Below are 18,922 nucleotides of genomic sequence, written 5' to 3'. Positions count from 1 at the left end.
CAGCTGAAATGGGCTCCCACTAGCCAAACCCAGGACAATTTGAGTATTAAAATGAACAACAGGAATGGATTCTATCACACTAAATTTTTAAAAATGGATCTAGGAATGTCTGGGTGGCTCAGTCAGTTAAGCATCGTCTCTTGATTTCGGCTCAGGTCATGGTCTCACGGTTCATGCGATTGAGCCCTGTGTTGGGCTCTGCACCAAGAGCGCCAAGCCTTCTTAGGATTCTCTCTCCCTCTGTCTCTGCCCCTCCCTGGTTCACACGGGAGTGCACATGTGCACGCTCCGTCTCTCAAAATAAATAAATATTTCCTTTAAAAACTATTCTTAGAAAAGGAAGAAATTTAGGCTTAAACTAAGAATGTCTAATGTAACAGAAAGGTCATAAAAAAGGGTGAAAACTACAACTCCATAGACTATGCTGCCTTCTGAAGGGCCCTGGGGGCTTCCATTGGAGGGAGAAAACATTGGTTAGAGTTCCCATTAGATTGCTGAAATCACCCCACCCACTCTGATCTTAGTTCAAATTTCTGGAAGCTCCCCTACACCTCTTCCACTTCCAGCTGCTCAGAGAGCATGACTTTTCCTGCAGACTGCTACTGTTTAATGATATGTCCAGAACTCGCGGTGAGAATCTGAAAAAGCATGTTGGAACCCAAACGAATAAAACCAGGGTTTGGGTATATCTCAAACTGCTACCGCTGGCCCTACATGCTCAGGCCCTCCCTATCTCATCCCAGACCACTCTGGCCTCTATTCTCTACGCTTCAGCCACCATGGCCTCTATGTTCCTGATTCTTAAACAGCAAATTCGTTCCCACACCAGGGCCTTTGCCCTGGCCCTCTGCCTAGAACACTTTACCCCTAATTCTTTACATTGTAAGCAAAGAGGACAAATAGAAAGGGGTCAGTGAAAAAGCACAAAGCAAACTCTCTGCAGGGAAGGCAGAGATCCAGAGGTTGAGAAGATCAGCTTTCCCTACTCAGTGGTCTAAGGTGAAGGAGGTCAGCCTGAGGCCAAAGTTGATATTCAGGAGGTTAGCTTTCTGTCAATAAGATGGCTATGAAGCAGGTTCCAGAAGGAACATACCTAGCTCCAGTTCCAGGATCTCAGTATCCTGATATGCCATGTAAAACAGACAAGAATAAAACAACAAAAAAAGAAGGCCTTCATGTTCTAAAAAGATGTGCCCATCAAGGCAGTCTGTGCCCAGATCTTGATTAACTTAAGCCAGGCCCTCTCAAACTTTTCCACTGACGAGTCCTGAATGTCTGCAGAAAACGTTCTTATCCCTTGGGGGGCTCTCATGGCACGATCCAAAATTCTAAACTCTGAAATTTATTTGAAAAAAAAAAATCTTATTTTACCTTAAAAATGCATATGAATTATTTTCTATGCCTAATTTTTATTACAATTTTTTTAAATTTTTTTTCAACGTTTTTTTTTTTTTTTTTTAATTTATTTTTGGGACAGAGAGAGACAGAGCATGAACGGGGGAGGGGCAGAGAGAGAGGGAGACACAGAATCGGAAACAGGCTCCAGGCTCCAAGCCATCAGCCCAGAGCCTGACGCGGGGCTCGAACTCACGGACCGCGAGATCATGACCTGGCTGAAGTCGGACGCTTAACCGACTGCGCCACCCAGGCGCCCCTTTTACAATTTTTTAAAATTCCTTACCAAAGTACTAACCCCCAACCCCCAACACCACTCCACCTATCTCCTGATAAAACTGGCACTCCAACAAGGTTTGTCATGTTCATCCTGAAGCTTCATAAACTCCCAGTATGCCTACCACGGCCTGAGGAAATGAGTTTGGAAATGAAACCTTTTGGCAAGCAATCATTCTTAGAGTAACAAATAAGTTTTTTAAGTCTGCAGTTTCTGGCTGGGGCTTTGGTTTGTTTTCTAGTAATATTCCATTAGAAAAACCCTACTCTTGTGTTAGGTTAATGAGGCTGTTCACAACATGGGCCAAACAGCTTGGATGAGTGGAATGCTCTCAGAAGAAAAGAGGGTGGTGGCCCCAGAATCCTCCTGGAGAACCAAGCAAAGACCAGAGAAACTGGCACAGGTAATAGAGTAAAAATACTGTAGGAAAGAAATGGGACATCTGGCTTTTCCTTGCAAATATTTCACAAGAATAAAGGTAGCCTAAAAGAAGTGCAAGTGGTAATGGAAAGGGGAATCATATTATTAACTAAGATTCAGGGGTGCCTGGGTGACTCAGTTGGTTAAGCGTCTGACTCTTGGTTTTGGCTCAGGTCATGATCTCACTGCTTTGTGGGTTCAAGCCCCACATTGGGCTCTGTACTGGCAGCGTGGAGCCCACTTGGGATTCTCTCTCTCCCTCTCTAGGTGCCCTTCCACCACTCATGCTGTCTCCGCCTCTCTCAAAATAAATAAACTTAAAAAAAAAATTTTTTTTTAAACTAAGATTCATTATTCACTTGGAGAACAAGTGAAATCAGGAATTGGATCCATTAATCCAGATGAATGTTAATAAGAAACACATGAAGTCCTTGTTAATTAATAGTTTAAATTTTAAGCATCCCCTCCACCCACCCAACCACTAGTGCATATTCAGGACCAGGTTTCTTGCTATTTTTCTCCCTGTCTCCCTGCTGCAAGAGGACAAGAAGCTACCTTGGGGAAACAGATGTTAAGATCTTTGCCATTTGTATAGACAGGAAAACCCTTGAAAATATCTCTTGGTCTAAACTCCATCACTTACAGTTGCACTGAAGGCTTACAGTGGAGTGATGCTGAGGAAAACAAATGTGCTAATGAACCACCAAGGCAAAGAAAGATCTTTTTACAAAGCCATGTAAACATAGGACTCTGTGACAGATACCAGCTGTGCGACACTTATACATCCACTGGAATACACATTAAGCAGCAACTGAAAATGAACTTTTTTTGTAAAGGCTAGATTATTCTAGGAGTTCCCTTCATCTAAATATTTCTAAGTACTTTATCTGGGGCAAGACATTGGACCTGAAGCTGAGCTAGAAGAAAATACTGAACCAGAAAAACATTTTGCATGAGGAAAGCCAATTCCCAGAGGCACCAGGTTTTGAACCTCTACCTTTGATAATCAGAGACCCCATAAGGTGCTGACATCCAACTTCTCCCACCATTCCAAGAGAATAGAGAAAACTCAACACAGACATCTGGAGAAAAGAAAAACAGGGGAATGAGGGACACCTGGGTTGGCTCAGTCAGTTGAGGGTATGCTCTTGATTTCAGTTCAGGTCATGATCCCAGGGTCAGGGAATTGAGCCCCATGTCAGGTTCCATGCTGAGCATGGAGCCTGCTTGAGATTCTCCCTCTCTCTGCCCTTCTTCCCCATTCATGCACATGCTCTCTTGCTCTCTTGCTCTTTCTCTCTAAAAGAAAAAGAAAAAACAAACAGGGGAAACAAAAACCACTCAAAAATGTTTCACAACATTCCAAGAGCCCCTAATGTGTTAGAAATGGAAAGCACTGTTTTCTCTCTACCTTTTTAAAGACAAAATCATGGTGCTACTCCCCAAGAGCCAAAGTCTCCTTATTCTCATACTACCCCACAAGTCAACGTTCAAAGGTCAGTATCAAGGAGGAGATAATGCCCCAATTTAATGTAGCAAAGCTACATCTCTAATTCCCCCACTCCCTATACCATTCTTCCCACCTTTGTAAAGATTTCATTATCTTCCCAGGCTTTACCTAGTCCATCTTCAACCTGCCTCACACATCAAGTAAGTCACCAAGTCCTATAAATTCCACTGTTACAAATCTGACCATTTACTACTCCTGTGTAGGTCAACTGATCCAAACAGTTCAAATCCTCATTAATCCTTTCTGTAAAGTTCTAACACAGACCTAGTTGGTCTTCACCATCTAATAGGCCATCTCTTCTTCATGCTGCTAAAACAACATTCCTAAAAATCAAAGGTTTAATGAATGCTCCCCAGTAAAAACTTCCGTCAATTCCATGCTGCCTATAAAACAAATTCTAAACTCCTTCCTAACCTGATTCCAGGCCACCACTCCAGTCTCACTCTGGTCATCCCCCTAATGTGTCCAATTCTACATCAAACAAGATAGCTCACCATTCTCTAGCATATGCCATACTTGCCCTTCTACTTTGCCATTACTCATGCTATTCTAATTGTTCTCTCATCTCTAGTCAACAGTATTACCAATCAACTTCTTTCCTTAAAGCACAAACTAAGAGAGAAAGCAACCCATTACAGGTAGGGAATGATATGAATCTATAGTCTCAGAAGCAACATGGATTTGAAAAAGGAGTACCACTTTGGAAACCAAAGGCCCAGCTCCGCCACTTTCTTGTAAAGTTATACTGAGTAAGCCATTTGCCTTTCTGAGCCTCAGTTTCCTCATCCCTAAAATGTATCTGCTCTGCCTAACAGATAGGATTATCAAGATAAAGTAGGATAAAGTATGTCAAAATGTTTGTGAGGGGATGGACTAAAGCAGTACTTAGAGGGAAATTTATAATTTTGATTGTTTTTATTAGGAAAAAAAGGTAAGCACATTCTTAAGAGGTTTGAAAGTACTGCTAGAAGTAGAAGGAAGATCATTATAAGTAGAAATTACAAAGAAAGTAAACACAAATCAAGAGAATCAACAAAGCCAAAAGACGGTTCTTTGAAAAGGTTAGTACGATTGTTCAGATGTTTGTGCAAACCATGAAGAAGCACTATAAAAGTGAGTTATTGATATCCAATAGAAATGAAACTTCAAATAAAAAAAGCTTAAGTAATAATTTCTTTTTTGAAAGTGTTTCTCAATCTCAGCACTATTGATATTTGGCCACAATAACTGTGTGTAGGACGGAGCTGTCCTGTGCAATGTAGGATGTTTAGCAGCATCCCTGGTCTCTGCCCACAAGATGCCAGTACCATTCCTCCCCCACCTCCCAGAAGTCGTGACAATCAAAACTGTTTTCAGACGTTGTAAATTGTCCCCTGGGAGGTAAAATCATCCCAGGTTGAGAAAGACTGCTCCAAGACAACAAAAGGCCACATCACACTATACCAGCTAAGACTATTCATAGCTATTCCTAATTTTAGAATAGCGGGCCGCTCTACCCATTAAGGTTGTGAGATGACCAGCAAGCCAAGGCAGGAAAGGCAAGACTGAACAAACAGGCAGGTCTCAGATGTTTCAGCAAAATTTCATAGTGTTCAAAATGAGAGAACCAGGAAAACTGTGAGCTCTAAAACAGGGGCAGAATTGCCACAAGTAACACAAGTATCACTTCCATTTGGGAGTGCCTGGGTGAGCACAGCTCTAACACTACAGTGAAACATCAAAAGGATACTTAATCAAATTCCAAGAAGTTAGATAACCCTAGCAAGGCAAGAGAAAAAGTACCTACCAAACACTTTAACACTCGGAACTTTAAAAGCAATAAAAATAAGTCATTTCAAATTTTTAAAAAATTGTTTCATCTGAAAGTTGTATAAATAGTAAAAACAAACAAAAAACCTCCAGTTACACAGCTGTGACAAATCACAATTAAATTCTCACCACTTCTAGGGGCACCTGGGTGGTTCAGTTGGCTAAGCACCCGACTTCAGCTCGGGTCATGATCTTGCGGTTTCTGAGTTTGAGCCCTGCATCAGGCTCTGTACTGTCAGCTCAGAGCCTGGAGCGTGCTTTGGATTCTGTGTCTCCCTCTCTCTGCCCCTACTTTGCTCCCACTGTCTGTCTGTCTGTCTGTCTCTCTCTCTCTCAAAAATAAACATTAAAAACAATTTTTTTAATAAACATTAAAAAGTAATTTTAAAAAATCTTGCCGCTTCTAACATAAATAATAAAGTGCACAGAAGGATATGTTTTGTTTTGTCTTAATAATTAAGAACCGAACAAGGAAAACAGAATTCCAAGAAGCCAAGAGGGAAAACTGTGTGTATATATCCATTATACCCACCAGCAACATCTAAAATCCGATCTAAACCTGACATGAATCTAGGGGGTAGCTGAAATATAATTCTGAGAACCCAAATGATAAAAAGCAAAAAGTGATGCAGATACCAGGGGCACTCTAATGCCATCTTAAGAACCATGAGACCAAGGCAAGACAGTATGATGTATATGTGTTGCCGAAGCGAGCACATCAAGACAGTATGATGGTATACCGTTCCAGCACACACTATCTTCCATTATTTCTACTTATTCTACTTTATATAGAAAGGAACTACAGTACCATCTTGGGAGACTCCAACTGAATTACAGTGGACAGCAAATGATATCAGGAAAAATAAATAAATAAAATGGTAATTTCCCTGCCAGAGGTGAAGTGGAAATAGGGCAGAGACTCCTAAACAGTATAAATGAGGAAAAACTGATCCCTGAACAACGTGACAACTGTCAGGATGAATGAGAACTGAAGACAGTACCAGCAGCAAAGAAACAGAATTGATGTTCATTCTCCTAGAATCTGGAGAAGAATAGTAGCACATTTTCCTAGTTCTACTAGTGTGGTCTGTTATAAACAACAGACAAAAACTTTATTCCTCAGTTAACAGGAAGCTTGCAAACAACTCCATCCTATGCTATGCAAGGCTGGAATGAACTGAGAAGCTCTATGGCTGGCCAGATGACCTCACACTGGACTAGAGAAGAAAAAGTCAATGCCACTTCAACAAGTTGGGGGCAAAGGAAGGGTTGAGCCAAATAGGAGTCCAGAGGGGGTCTACCAGCTATGAAGGTGCAGTTCTCTCCCATCAGAAGCAATCTATAGTCACTAGAAATGGCTGGGAGGCAGAGCAGCACCACAGGAGATGCAGTAAGCTTTCCGGAGTTGTGTACCTTTCATCTGAGAATCTCTCCCTAGGTAATCCCCTCATGTCCATACAAGCAGAATTGTGCATATAATTTCAGGAAACTCACGGTTACCCCCACACCTGCCTGTAGCCATCTGATGAATCCATGACCCCCAGACCACAAAGTCTTGCCACAAGGACTCTGCTACTGATTTCTCCATGACTCGGGCAAGATGCTCTACTCTCAAATCTTTGAATCTGAATCCACATGTCTGTCAAAGACGAGTTAAATGCTAAAGGTTCTTCCAGCACTAAAGTGAGGCCTAGATAGAGGAACAACAATTCACTTCCTGAGAAAGAGCATATGAGTTAATTGTTGCTATGCAACCAGTGTCTGCCTTCTCACAATAGATGACCTAAGAAATCCAACTGGAAATACCATGCTTTTCCAGCAAAAAATCCACTAGAAGAAAAGAAAAGAAAAGACAACCCATGTCACTCAGTAGAGCCACTCACCATCCAGTAGGTCTTCCGCGTCATCCCTGCCGTGCTCCTCCACTGCCACTTCCTCCTCCTCCTCCTCCTCTTCCGCATCCTCCAGCTCCACGTCCGGGTCCAGGTCTGGATCGCTCCCTGAGGCGGATTCGTCTGACATGGCTCCCAGAGGTCCTCAGTGGGCATTACCGACTCATGGTACACTGCAGGGGTCCTGAAAGAAAGAAAAGAGGCATCAGAATCACCAAGGGCTTCACTTAGGAACAGGATTCTTTCAAAGAGAAAATGCCAAGGATGAATGCCTTAGAAGGGCAAGCTAACCATACCTGAATCTCCACCTTCCTCACAAGTGCACTAACCCTGAGAAGCTCAAGTTTCTCTTAGCTGCTTGGACATGAAAATATCTTAAAGTGACCAAACACACTCTATGCCTCAGAATTACCATTTGTTCATTCCTTCAACTTCCTGAGCATCAACTCTCTATATTTCTGTTTATCCATACATATACAAATACACATTATAGATATATAATCACAGGCACTATACTAGGCTTTGGGGACACAGTAGGAAGCATGTTGGGGAGTGCTAAGAGGCTGCTGCATGCCAGAAAGAGATCAGGGAGAAGTTCTCATTGAAAAGAGGCCAGAAGAAGAGGGAGACACACAGACATCTGGGGAGAGTGTGTTCTATGGAGAGTGAGCAGCAAGGGCAGAGCCCAGGAGTGAGAGTAACTGGGAGTACTCAAGGAACAGGGAGTGAGTGGGTCCTGCCTAGAGCAGGGCCAGGTCCTGCCTTGGAGCACTACCCAGAAGGCAGTCCCACTCTCTAACCACCTGAATAGAAGGCTTCCAGCAGGCAGCTGGCTATTTAGCACACTCCCACTCCTCCCAAGTATGTGGGGAACCTCAGGCTCCCCATGGGCCAGAATGCCCCTGTGCCCATCTCTGCTCTCAGGTTCTGTCCTACCTCTTAGCCCAATTCCAGCTCCACTTCTTCCAAGAAGTCTTGGTCAACTGCCCCAGTCTTCTGGGATCATATTCCTGCTTCTGAACTCCAATAGCCATGCTTGACTATGCTGACCTTCACTGAAGCCTTCACATGGGTTACCTGGCAAAGTGGTTTGCCTTCTGCGGTTTCTCACCTTCAGACCAAACAGTAAATCCCTAAGGGCAGGTATTTAGCTGAGAATTGTTTCTTTGTGGCCTGGAGCTGGAAGCACGTCCTATTTAGATCAATTCATTCATTCACGTTCACTCCCTCATTTGCCAACTTGCTCTATTAACCCTTCTATGTGCCAGGCACTGTGCATGTCTGTCTGTCTCACTCTTTCGCTCTCACTTGGTCTACTTTACTATCAGCTATAAAAGTCATTTCCTCTTGGGGCGCCTGGGTGGCTTGGTCGGTTAAGCCTCCGACTTCGGCTCAGGTCATGATCTCACGGTCCGTGAGTTCGAGCCCCGCGTCGGGCTCTGTGCTGACAGCTCAGAGCCTGGAGCCTGTTTCAGATTCTGTGACTCCCTTTCTCTCTGCCCCTCCCCTGTTCATGCTCTGTCTCTCTCTGTCTCAAAAATAAATAAACGTTTAAAAAAATAAAAAAAGTCATTTCTTCTTGAGGGGGACAAAAACAAGGTAAAGACTGCTCTGAGATAAAGCAAATATAGTAAAATGTTAACATAAAGACTCACTGACCAATTCTTTCCATTTTTCTGTATATTTCAAATTTTTCATAATAAAATGTGGAGGAAGAACACAAAATAAATAATCTTTTATACGACAAACTGCTACAGACAACCACATCCACAATCAGGTTATCCTAAAATTCCTCCCATCTCCCAAAATAAAAACTAAAATACAAGTCTCTAATTATTCAACACAAAAACTATTCCAGAACTGAAATCTCTTATTAAGGTCCAGACACAATTTGAAACAGAATTTTTATGTCCTCCTGAAACAAAATGAAGTAAACTGGATCCTTTAGAGTTCTAGAAAGCTAGAATTTAAGTTCAAGACTGTTTAGTTAAAAGCCACAGGAATTATGAGTGTGTATGTGTCCTGGTGGGTCATGCACTTAGCCTCTCAAGACAATGAAACCAAAAAAAAAAATCTGTGAAATGATTTAGTAATAAAATTAAAATTTTTGCATTAATAACGCACTTCCAAAACACGTACAAAGTGTATTAAGGCACAGGGAAAAAAGGTGTTCCACAAATACAAATTAATATAACTAATGCTGAGTCACCATTCACTGAGTGACAAATTCCAAATTTCTCAGGGAATAACTATCCTATATCTTTAAGTTCATTAGGTTTTGAAAGGTAGTAAATCAATTAGATGTCAGCAGCTTTGGAAATGAAAATTATTCTGAAGATGAGTAATGATGATAACTCAACAGCAGCTACTCTGTATGTGTAAGTCAATGTTTATAATCAGCATAACCCCTCTGGTTCATCCTAGACTGCTTGAGATAAGTGTTTTGCTTACAGTGTGTTTGGTTGATTATGGAGTGGCTTTTAGAAGACAATTTTTAATTAGCAAGTACCTTAATGTAATCTGAATGTCTGTCATTTCAGAGAAGAAATTGTGTGGTTGTGGAAGAATGACAATCACTTAGAGGTAAACAATAATAATGAGAAGCCTCCTGTAAACCTAGTTAACAAACATCTTCAAAATAACCTCAGTCTCAAGCTCCTAATAGATAGAAGCAAATATCAATTAAACATCAACAACCAGGGGCGCCTGGGTGGCTCAGTCAGTCAAGCATATGACTTCAGCTCAGGTCATGATCTCACAGTTTGTGAGTTCGAACCCTGCATCGGGCTCTGTGCTGACACCTCAAAGCCTTCAGATTCTGTATCTCCCTCCCTCTCTCTCTGTCCCTACCCCACTGAAGCTCTGTCTCTCTCTCTCTCTCTTAAAAATAAAAAAAACACTTAAAAAAAAAATCAACAACCACACATACTACTAGAATTTGAGACATTGGTCCAGGCCCCTACTCAAAACATTTTAAGTACAGGACATTTTAAAATAGTACCCATGGGGCGCCTGGGTGGCGCAGTCGGTTAAGCGTCCGACTTCAGCCAGGTCACGATCTCGCTGTCCGTGAGTTCAAGCCCTGCGTCAGGCTCTGGGCTGATGGCTCGGAGCCTGGAGCCTGTTTCCGATTCTGTGTCTCCCTCTCTTTCTGACCCTCCCCCGTTCATGCTCTGTCTCTCTCTGTCCCAAAAATAAATAAAAAACGTTGAAAAAAATTTAAAAAAAATAAAATAAAATAGTACCCAGGCCAGGGGTACCTGGGTGGCTCAGTCAGTTAAGTGTCTGACCTCAGCTCAGGTCATGATCTTGCGGTTTGTGGGTTCAAGCCCCACATTAGGCTCTGTGCTGATAGCTCAGAGCATGGAGCCTACTTCAGATTCTGTGTCTCCCTCTCTCTCTCTGCCCCTCCCCTGCTTGTGCTTGGTCTCTGTCTCTCAAAAATAAATAAATGTTAAAATAAAAAAATAAAATTATTTAAAAATAAAATAGTACCCAGGCCATCAGATGCCCATAACAGAATAAAGTGGAGAGTGATAGATTTCTTAAATCCCACCAAATTTGGTTATTCTCTTTCCCTACCTTGCAAGAGCCACTAAAACTTCTTTACAGAGATGACACAAATGAATTTTCTCCACTCTTCAAAATCATACCAACGACTCAAAGGGCAGGTTTTGCTGTTACTGATCTCCTTCAAAAAAGCAACAGGGATGCCCAGGTGGCTCAGTTGGTTAAGTGTCTGACCCCTGATCTCAGCTCAGGTCATGATCTCACGGTTCAGCCTCTGGGCTTACAGCATGCAGCCTGCTTAGGACTCTCTCTCTCCCTTTCTCTCTGCCCCTCCCCTGCTTATGCACATGCATGCGCGCTCCCTCAAAATAAATAAACATCAAAAACCAAAAACAAAAAAAAGCAACAAAGGGAAAATGTCAGAGGAATAGTTAACCTTGGGAGGGCAGCAGCACAGTCAATTACATTCTGTCTATAAGGGTATCCACACATACAAACACTTCCATGTGGCACAGCCTTTCAAACACAGACAGCCTGATTCAAGAAATTAGCTCTCAGTAGAACTGTTAGAGGTGAGGAAAAAGGTGATAAGGAAAAAATGTATCTCCCTCATTTGCTCCTCAGCCCATGTGAAACACTGCCTCAACCTCCAGGGAAGAGGAGCGCTAGGAGAGTGATTATGGGTGTGCTACACCTTAATGAGGACCTGTATTCCTACAAAGCAAATTCTGGGAATCAAATTCTATCTTAATGAAACTAGAGAACTAGCTATTTAAAGAAACTCTAAAAAGAATCACTCTGAAAAGTAAATATCCAATCCCTAAGTAATATGTTAAGGTCTACAGTTTAATATATTGTGTTTGCTAAAAGAGGCTATATATAGTTATGAAGAAACCCACAGCCAATCCCAGGCCATCCCCTTACAGCCTTGAGAGTAAAGGAAAATTTGGTTCCTCTGCCCTGCTAAGTTCAAAAACAATGTCACCTGTCTATAAAGTGGTGCCTGGCTAAGAATCAGTGAAATTAATCATGCAGGCACAGCCCTAAGACACACCCCTGGGGAGGAGAATACACAGGAGAGAAAAACACAAAGACATACACACATACTAGCAAAGCCTTTGTTCACAAAGCAGACCATGCTTGGAGAGTGCACACTAAAATCATAGAACTGTGGGCACATACTGCCTCACCACTGTAGGGCAGCCCATGCAATTTCAGAGGTCCTCAGCAGCATCCTGATGCTATGTTTGATATAAAAGAAACCATTCCAAACTGCCATGTCCTCATTAATTTTGGTAACCTTGAGTTATATTAAATTTCCTCAAATTATCTCAAAGCAATTCCACAGTGAGTGCCATGCACACTTCTTTTTCCATTAAGAGTATAAACAAAACCATGCATTTATGCTAATTTGCAAGGGGTATGAAGTCTTAAAAGCATGAAAACATTCAGTCTAAAACTTTAGGCAACACTTCAAAGAAACACATTAGTCAAGCAATTTATATAATTCAAAGACTTTTTAAAAAAAGAGTTCAGTCCATTTCCAGTACTCACAGGGTATCAATAAGATTCTTCCAGTCTGCTGAGAGATCAACTGTGGATCTCTGAAGTTATTTCAAAACACCTTTCCTGGGCAAGACAAAAGCCCAATGCATACATGTAGTCCAAATGCCTTTTAATAACCTTTCAGTCACTTAAGAACACATTTAATACACACAAAGCAGGTACAGAGCTAGAAAGTGACACAGCTTGAAATATTTTATTAATGAGACTTTTGGCAATGTGGAGCTTAATTAAGACAAAATAAGGAAAAGAAGGTGAACAAAACATTCAGGGCTCTAAGGAGGAAAGCCACAGGAGACAACTCTCCCCAAAAGGCAATGCAGTGGGGACAGGCCCAGGGACTCAGCACAAAGCACAACAGAGGCACTGGAGCCATGTTTACAGAATCAGTCAAGAAATCTTAATTCCAGGGATGCCTAGGTGGCTCAGTGGTTAAGCGTCTGATTCTTGGTTTCGGCTCAGGTCATGATCTCATGGTTTGTGGGTTTGAGCCCCATATCAGGTTCTGCGCTGACAGTGCAAAGCCTGCTTGGGATTCTCTCTCTCCCTCTCTTTCTGCCCCTCCCCCTCTCATGCTGTCTCTGTCTCTCTTAAAAGAGAAAACAAAACAAAACAAAACCCTAAATTCTAGCCATAGCTCTATGGGAAACTAGCTGCATGACCTTGGTCAAACCAGTTCTCCCTCAGCTTCCATTACCCCTCTTGTTCTAGCCAGGAGAGAGATGGACTCTAGTTCATCTTCAAGATCCCTTCCAGATTCTATGACAGCAGTTCTCAAAGGATGGTCCAGGGACCCCTGGGGTCCTGAAGACACTTTCAAGGGAGCCACAAAGTCAAAATCATACATGGGTTAAAGAACCATCCGAAGTGCAAGACAGACCAATGGATTTTAATGTAATAGAATACAAGAAGTTCCTGGATGTGGTTTCGAATTCCATATTACAATTAACCTTGAAGAAACTACCACTTGTCAGAGTTTAGATACAGTATTAAAGAATACCCACAATTACCTGAAAAGGCTATTAAAACACTCATCCATTTTCCACCTGCCTTCTTCATCTACTTCTACAATACAGTAAATTAACAAAACAATAAGTGACAACAAATTATATGTAGAAGCAGATCTGAGGATCTAGCTATCTCTATTCAATCAGACATTTTCAAATTTTAAAATGTGTCAAACAATTCAACTCTTCTAATTTTTTTCTTTTGGAAAACAATTATTTTTCATTAAAAATTATTTAATACATATTGAGTTTATTATTTTAATTGTTTTTAATGTTTATTTATTTATTTTGAGAGAGAGTGAGAGGAAGGGGCAGAGAGGGAGGGAGAGAGAATCCCAAGAATGCTCCTGTCAGCACAGAGCTCAGTCTCACGAACCATGAGAACATGACCTGAGCTAAAATCAAGAGTTGGTGGACTTCAAGCTGTACTACAAAGCTGTTATCATCAAGACAGTATGGTACTGGCACAAAAACAGACACTCAGATCAACAGCACAGAACAGAGAACCCAGAAATGGACCCACAAACGTATAGCCAACTAATCTTTGACAAAGCAGGAAAGAATATCCGGTGGAATAAAGACAGTCTCTTCAGCAAGTGGTGCTGGGAAAACTGGACAGTGACATGCAGAAGAATGAACCTCGACCACTTTCTTACACCATACACAAAAATAAACTCAAAATGGATGAAAGACCTAAAAGTAAGACAGGAAGCCATCAAAATCCTCAAGGAGAAAGCAGGCAAAACCTCTTTGATCTCGGCTGCAGCAACTTCTTACTCAACACGTCTCCGGAGGCAAGGGAAACAAAAAGCAAAAATGAACTACTGGGACCTCATCAAAAGAAAAAGCTTCTGCACAGTGAAGGAAACAATCAGCAAAACTAAAAGGCACCCGACGGAATGGGAAAAGATATTTGCAAAGGACATATCAGATAAAGGGTCAGTATCCAAAATCTATAAAGAACTTATCAAACTCAACACCCAAATAACAAATAATCCGGTGAAGAAATGGGCAAAAGACATGAATAGACACTTCTCCAAAGAAGACATCCAGATGGCCAACTGACACATGAAAAAATGCTCAACATCACTCATCTTCAGGAAAATACAAATCAAAGCCACAATGAGATACCACCTCACACCTGTCAGAATGGCTAACATTAACAACTCGGGCAACAACAGATGTTGGCGAGGATGTGGAGAAAGAGGATCTCTTTTGCACTGCTGGTGGGAATGCAAACTGGTGCAGCCACTCTGGAAAACGTATGGAGATTCCTCAAAAAATTAAAGATAGAACTACCCTACGACCCAGCAATTGCACTACTAGGCATTTATCCAAGGGATACAAGTATGCTGTTTCGAAGGGACACATGCACCCTAATGTTTACAGCAGCACTATCAACAACAGCTGAAGTGGGGCGCCTGGGTGGCTCAGTCGGTTAGGCATCCGGCTTCGGCTCAGGTCATGATCTCGCGGTCCGTGAGTTCAAGCCCCGCATCGGGCTCTGTGCTGACAGCTCAGAGCCTGGAGCCTGTTTCAGATTCTGTGTCTCCCTCTCTCTCTGACCCTCCCCCATTCATGCTCTGTCTCTCCCTGTCTCAAAAATAAATAAACGCTAAAAAAAAATTAAAAAAAAAACAAAAACAAAAAAAAAAACATCTTCATCCAAGAGGTCACTGAGCAGCGCATCCCTGCAGGGTCAGTCCCAGGTATTTTGAATAAGTCGGAGTAAAACTCTAGAAGGCCACTGCTGAGAGGAGCAAATTAAAGGCTCATTTAATTCTCCATGGAGTCAGATGGAAAAAAAGGGGGGAGGGAGGGCAACAAACAATTGAGTTGGTAAGATATGAACTAAAGCAGCGGTGACAGCTTTGGCTGTGAGAAGGTTATGTGACATAGCCAATGCTCCCCAGAGGAATCTGGGCTCTGAAAAATTCTCTCCCTCTCTTCTCTCTCTTCTCTCTCTCTCTCACACACACACACACACACACACACACACACACACACACACATGCCACATGTACATTATAATCTAAGGGCAGTAAAAAATAAAAATAATAAAAATGAAAATAAAAAATTAAAATTAAAATTAAAATTAAAATTAAAAGTAAGGTCCCTGGATCTCTGAATACAGAGTAAAAGCAATTCTGGCTAAATATGTTACCATTCAACTTGTGACCCCTGTATCTCCACACAGCTCTCAATTCTTTTTTTTTTTTAATTTTTTTTTTTCAACGTTTTTTATTTATTTTTGGGACAGAGAGAGACAGAGCATGAACGGGGGAGGGGCAGAGAGAGAGGGAGACACAGAATCTGAAATAGGCTCCAGGCTCCGAGCCATCAGCCCAGAGCCTGACGCGGGGCTCGAACTCACAGACCGCGAGATCGTGACCTGGCTGAAGTCGGACGCTCAACCGACTGCGCCACCCAGGCGCCCCATCCACACAGCTCTCAATTCTTAAAGTGAGGATGACAGAGATGAGGATCTACATGGTGGGGGCATGTTTGGCCTACTTTCCCTAGGCTTGCTGAGGCCCAAACCAGCCCTGAGTACAGACCAGCCTAAAAGCAGGTCGGGTTTATCTACTAGATGGTAAGACTGAAGTGGCTTGGAGAGAAGCCAAATCATGGCCAGTATCTCATCTCTCCAACTCCCTCTATCTACAACCACCTCCACTGTCCCTGACCAGTCTGTTCCCAAAGTCCCAGCCCTCTGAGGCTCTTCCTTTCTCTTAGGAGTTTCTAACTATCACAGAGCCATGGAGCTTAAGGCTGGTTGTCTTCAAACTCAGACAAACACAAGCTGAGCACAGAGGGGATGGTTTGCCCTTCATAGTCCTGCAAACATTCAGCACCAACTTTGGGGACGATCTCTCCATATCTAGTCAACTTATGTACCAGATACAGTCCTGAAAAGCTCTGTGCTAGTAGCATTTCAATAAATCAAAACTTTTAAAAATAAAACTATAACAGGAACTCTACATGAATCCTTCTATAATGCAAATAGCCACTAATTTGCTGAGTTGATGCTGATTGCTTTAGATTTTCAGTTGTCATTCATTTTTAAATAGTTATAACTACAGGGTATACAGGTTGCATACTATGTTTTTCCTAATTTGGTATCTACTACCAATTAACTAAAATTTTAATGGATAACTACTATTTTTTGATATACATGCATATTTTCAAAATATTCTATAGGAAAAAATATGATATACTAATATCACTGTATTTACATGCTTACTCAAGTTTTTGTTAGCTTTGCCAGTAACTTGGGCACTCTGTGTACTAAGCTAAGCTCCTTAAAGACATAAACGTTTCTATGCTTTTTTTTTTTTTTTAAAGTAGGCTCCCCACCCACCGTGGGGCTTGAACTCACGATCCTGAGATCAAGAGTCACATACTCCAGGCGCCTGGGTGGCTCAGTCAGTTAAACATCTGACTTCAGCTCAGGTCATGATCTCACAGTCCATGGGTTCGAGCCCCGTGTCAGGCTCTGTGCTGACAGCTAAGAGCTTGGAGTGTGCTTCAGATTCTTTGTCTCCCTCTCTCTCTGCCCCTCCCCTACTCACACTGTCTCTCTCCATCTCTCAAAAATGAATAAACATTAAAAAAAAAAAAAATAGAGTCACATGCTCTACAGCTGAGCCAGCCAGCCAGCCAGGCACACCAATAGAAGTAAACTCATCTGGCTCCACTCTTCACAGTTCTAAAGTGAATGGTAAGACTAGTCAGGTGCATACTCCTATGGTGCCTTTGGTACAAAACAAAAATATATTTGGTCCTTTTCCCTGGTTCCTGGCAGAGCTCCCAAACCCTTAGAATTTTCTGAGTGACAGGAGTGTCTTCTGCTGTTTACCCTGAGCCCTCTTTTGATCACAGCTGAATCCGTGCCAACAAAGTAACTTAGGGTAGAGCCCCTAGACAGCCTCATGATGGCACTGGTCACCAAAAAGACCCAGTGACTAAAAGACTAGCACTTTCAGCCCTGCCCACCAACCTCCCAAGATGGGAGATGGGGAGCTGGAGAGTAAGTTCTATAAAAACTCTTGAACTCTGAGATTCAGAGAGCTTCTGGGTCAGTGAATACACTGAGACGCTGGGAGAATGGCACAACTGGAAAAGGCATTGAACTCCATGCCACTCCTCCCCCATATTTTGCCCTATGCATCTCTTCCGCTTAGCTGTTCTGAGCTGTGTCCTTTCAAATAAACCAGTAAACATAAGTATATTCCTGAGTTCTGTGAGTCATTCTTGCAAATTATTGAGCCTAAGGAGGGGGGTCATGGGAGCCCTGATTTATGGTCAGTCAGAAGTATGGATAGCCAAGGACTTACAACTGGCATCTGAAGTAGGGGAAAGTCTTATGGGACTGAGTCCTTAGCCTTAGGTCTCTGCTAACTTGGAATAGTGTCAGAAATGAATTGTTGGACACCCATTTGGTATCTGGAGAATCAGAGAATTGGTTATTGATACTGGGAAATATCCCAGTGCCATAAAGATTTAAGTGACAAACCATAGTAAAAAGTGCAACAAAAAGTCTGAAGATCTATTATTTCTTGACTTCACATGTGCAAAAATAAACTGTGGTATTTACTTCAATGCAAGAGGTAGCCTGCACCTTTAAACTACTAAATGTCACATTTCCAGTGGACTTAAATTATTAAATGGCACAGGGATTTGTAAATGGGAATCCATACTGCATTTACCTCTCAAATCACAAAAAAGGAAAAGAACCACTGATAAAATATGCATTATTTTCTATATTTCCAATGGATAATAAAAACTGATTATGAGAGTAATGAAAAACTAGCAGAACCAATGAGGATCATTAGTAACGCAAGCAGTTCAAATTACATATAGAGTCTAACCATCACCTGTTATTAGATACCTCCCTTGGCCAACACACCCTCTTAGACTGCCAAATCTATTAGTAGCTACCAAAATGTAGAAGAATCAAAATGAGTTCCATTCAAATACAATCCCTTTTTTCTCAAGGTGGCAGCACCTTTCTCCAGAATGCCATGAGGAAGTAAGGATCAGAATATGAACTAGAAGACAAGAATCCAGGGGCTAACCGTGTATACCCCACCATATACATAAAATAATTCTTGAAGAATAATTTCAGATTAGAGGAGACTAAATGCAACATGGGATCCTGGATGAGATCCTGGATCCGGGGAAGAAAATAGCTATAAAAGCCAGAACTGAGAATAGTTGAAGCAATGGAATATGGACTATGGTTTAGACAATAGTATTATATCAATATTATATTTCCTGATCTTGAGAATTATTTTGTGATTATATAAGAAAACGTCTTTAGGAAATACACCAATGAAGTCTTTAGTGGCAAAAATAAATAAACAACCTTCTAAAAGACAGTGAAAAAGAGAATAAAATTATCTATTCCTAGTTTTCCAAAGATTTAAACACCAAGTATAAAAATACCTTCTTTCAAAGTACAGATTTGAAGGATTACCTAGCTGACTATTCTCTATAGTTAATTAGTAACAAATTAGTATGAAACTTCCTTTCCGTT

General features: G+C 41.7%; 1 protein-coding gene across 3 annotated transcripts in view; it reads right to left on the bottom strand.

Moving 5' to 3' along the window:
- RAD54L2 (RAD54 like 2) overlaps positions 1-18,922 on the bottom strand; it is a 109,750-nt gene that overhangs the window by 55,706 nt on the left and 35,122 nt on the right. For all 3 annotated transcript variants that reach the window (XM_060631133.3, XM_060631136.3, XM_060631134.3), the window contains one exon: positions 7,295-7,487. In XM_060631133.3, coding sequence (XP_060487116.2) covers positions 7,295-7,433 — 139 coding nt within the window. In that variant the 5' untranslated portion in view covers positions 7,434-7,487. The remainder of the gene's footprint in view (positions 1-7,294; positions 7,488-18,922) is intronic.

This window comes from Panthera onca, chromosome A2 (assembly GCF_046562875.1).
Source record: "Panthera onca isolate mPanOnc1 chromosome A2, mPanOnc1 haplotype 2, whole genome shotgun sequence".
Classification (NCBI taxonomy): domain Eukaryota; kingdom Metazoa; phylum Chordata; class Mammalia; order Carnivora; family Felidae; genus Panthera; species Panthera onca.
Note: the sequence above shows the minus strand (reverse complement) of the source record. Positions and strands in the feature narration are given on the sequence as shown.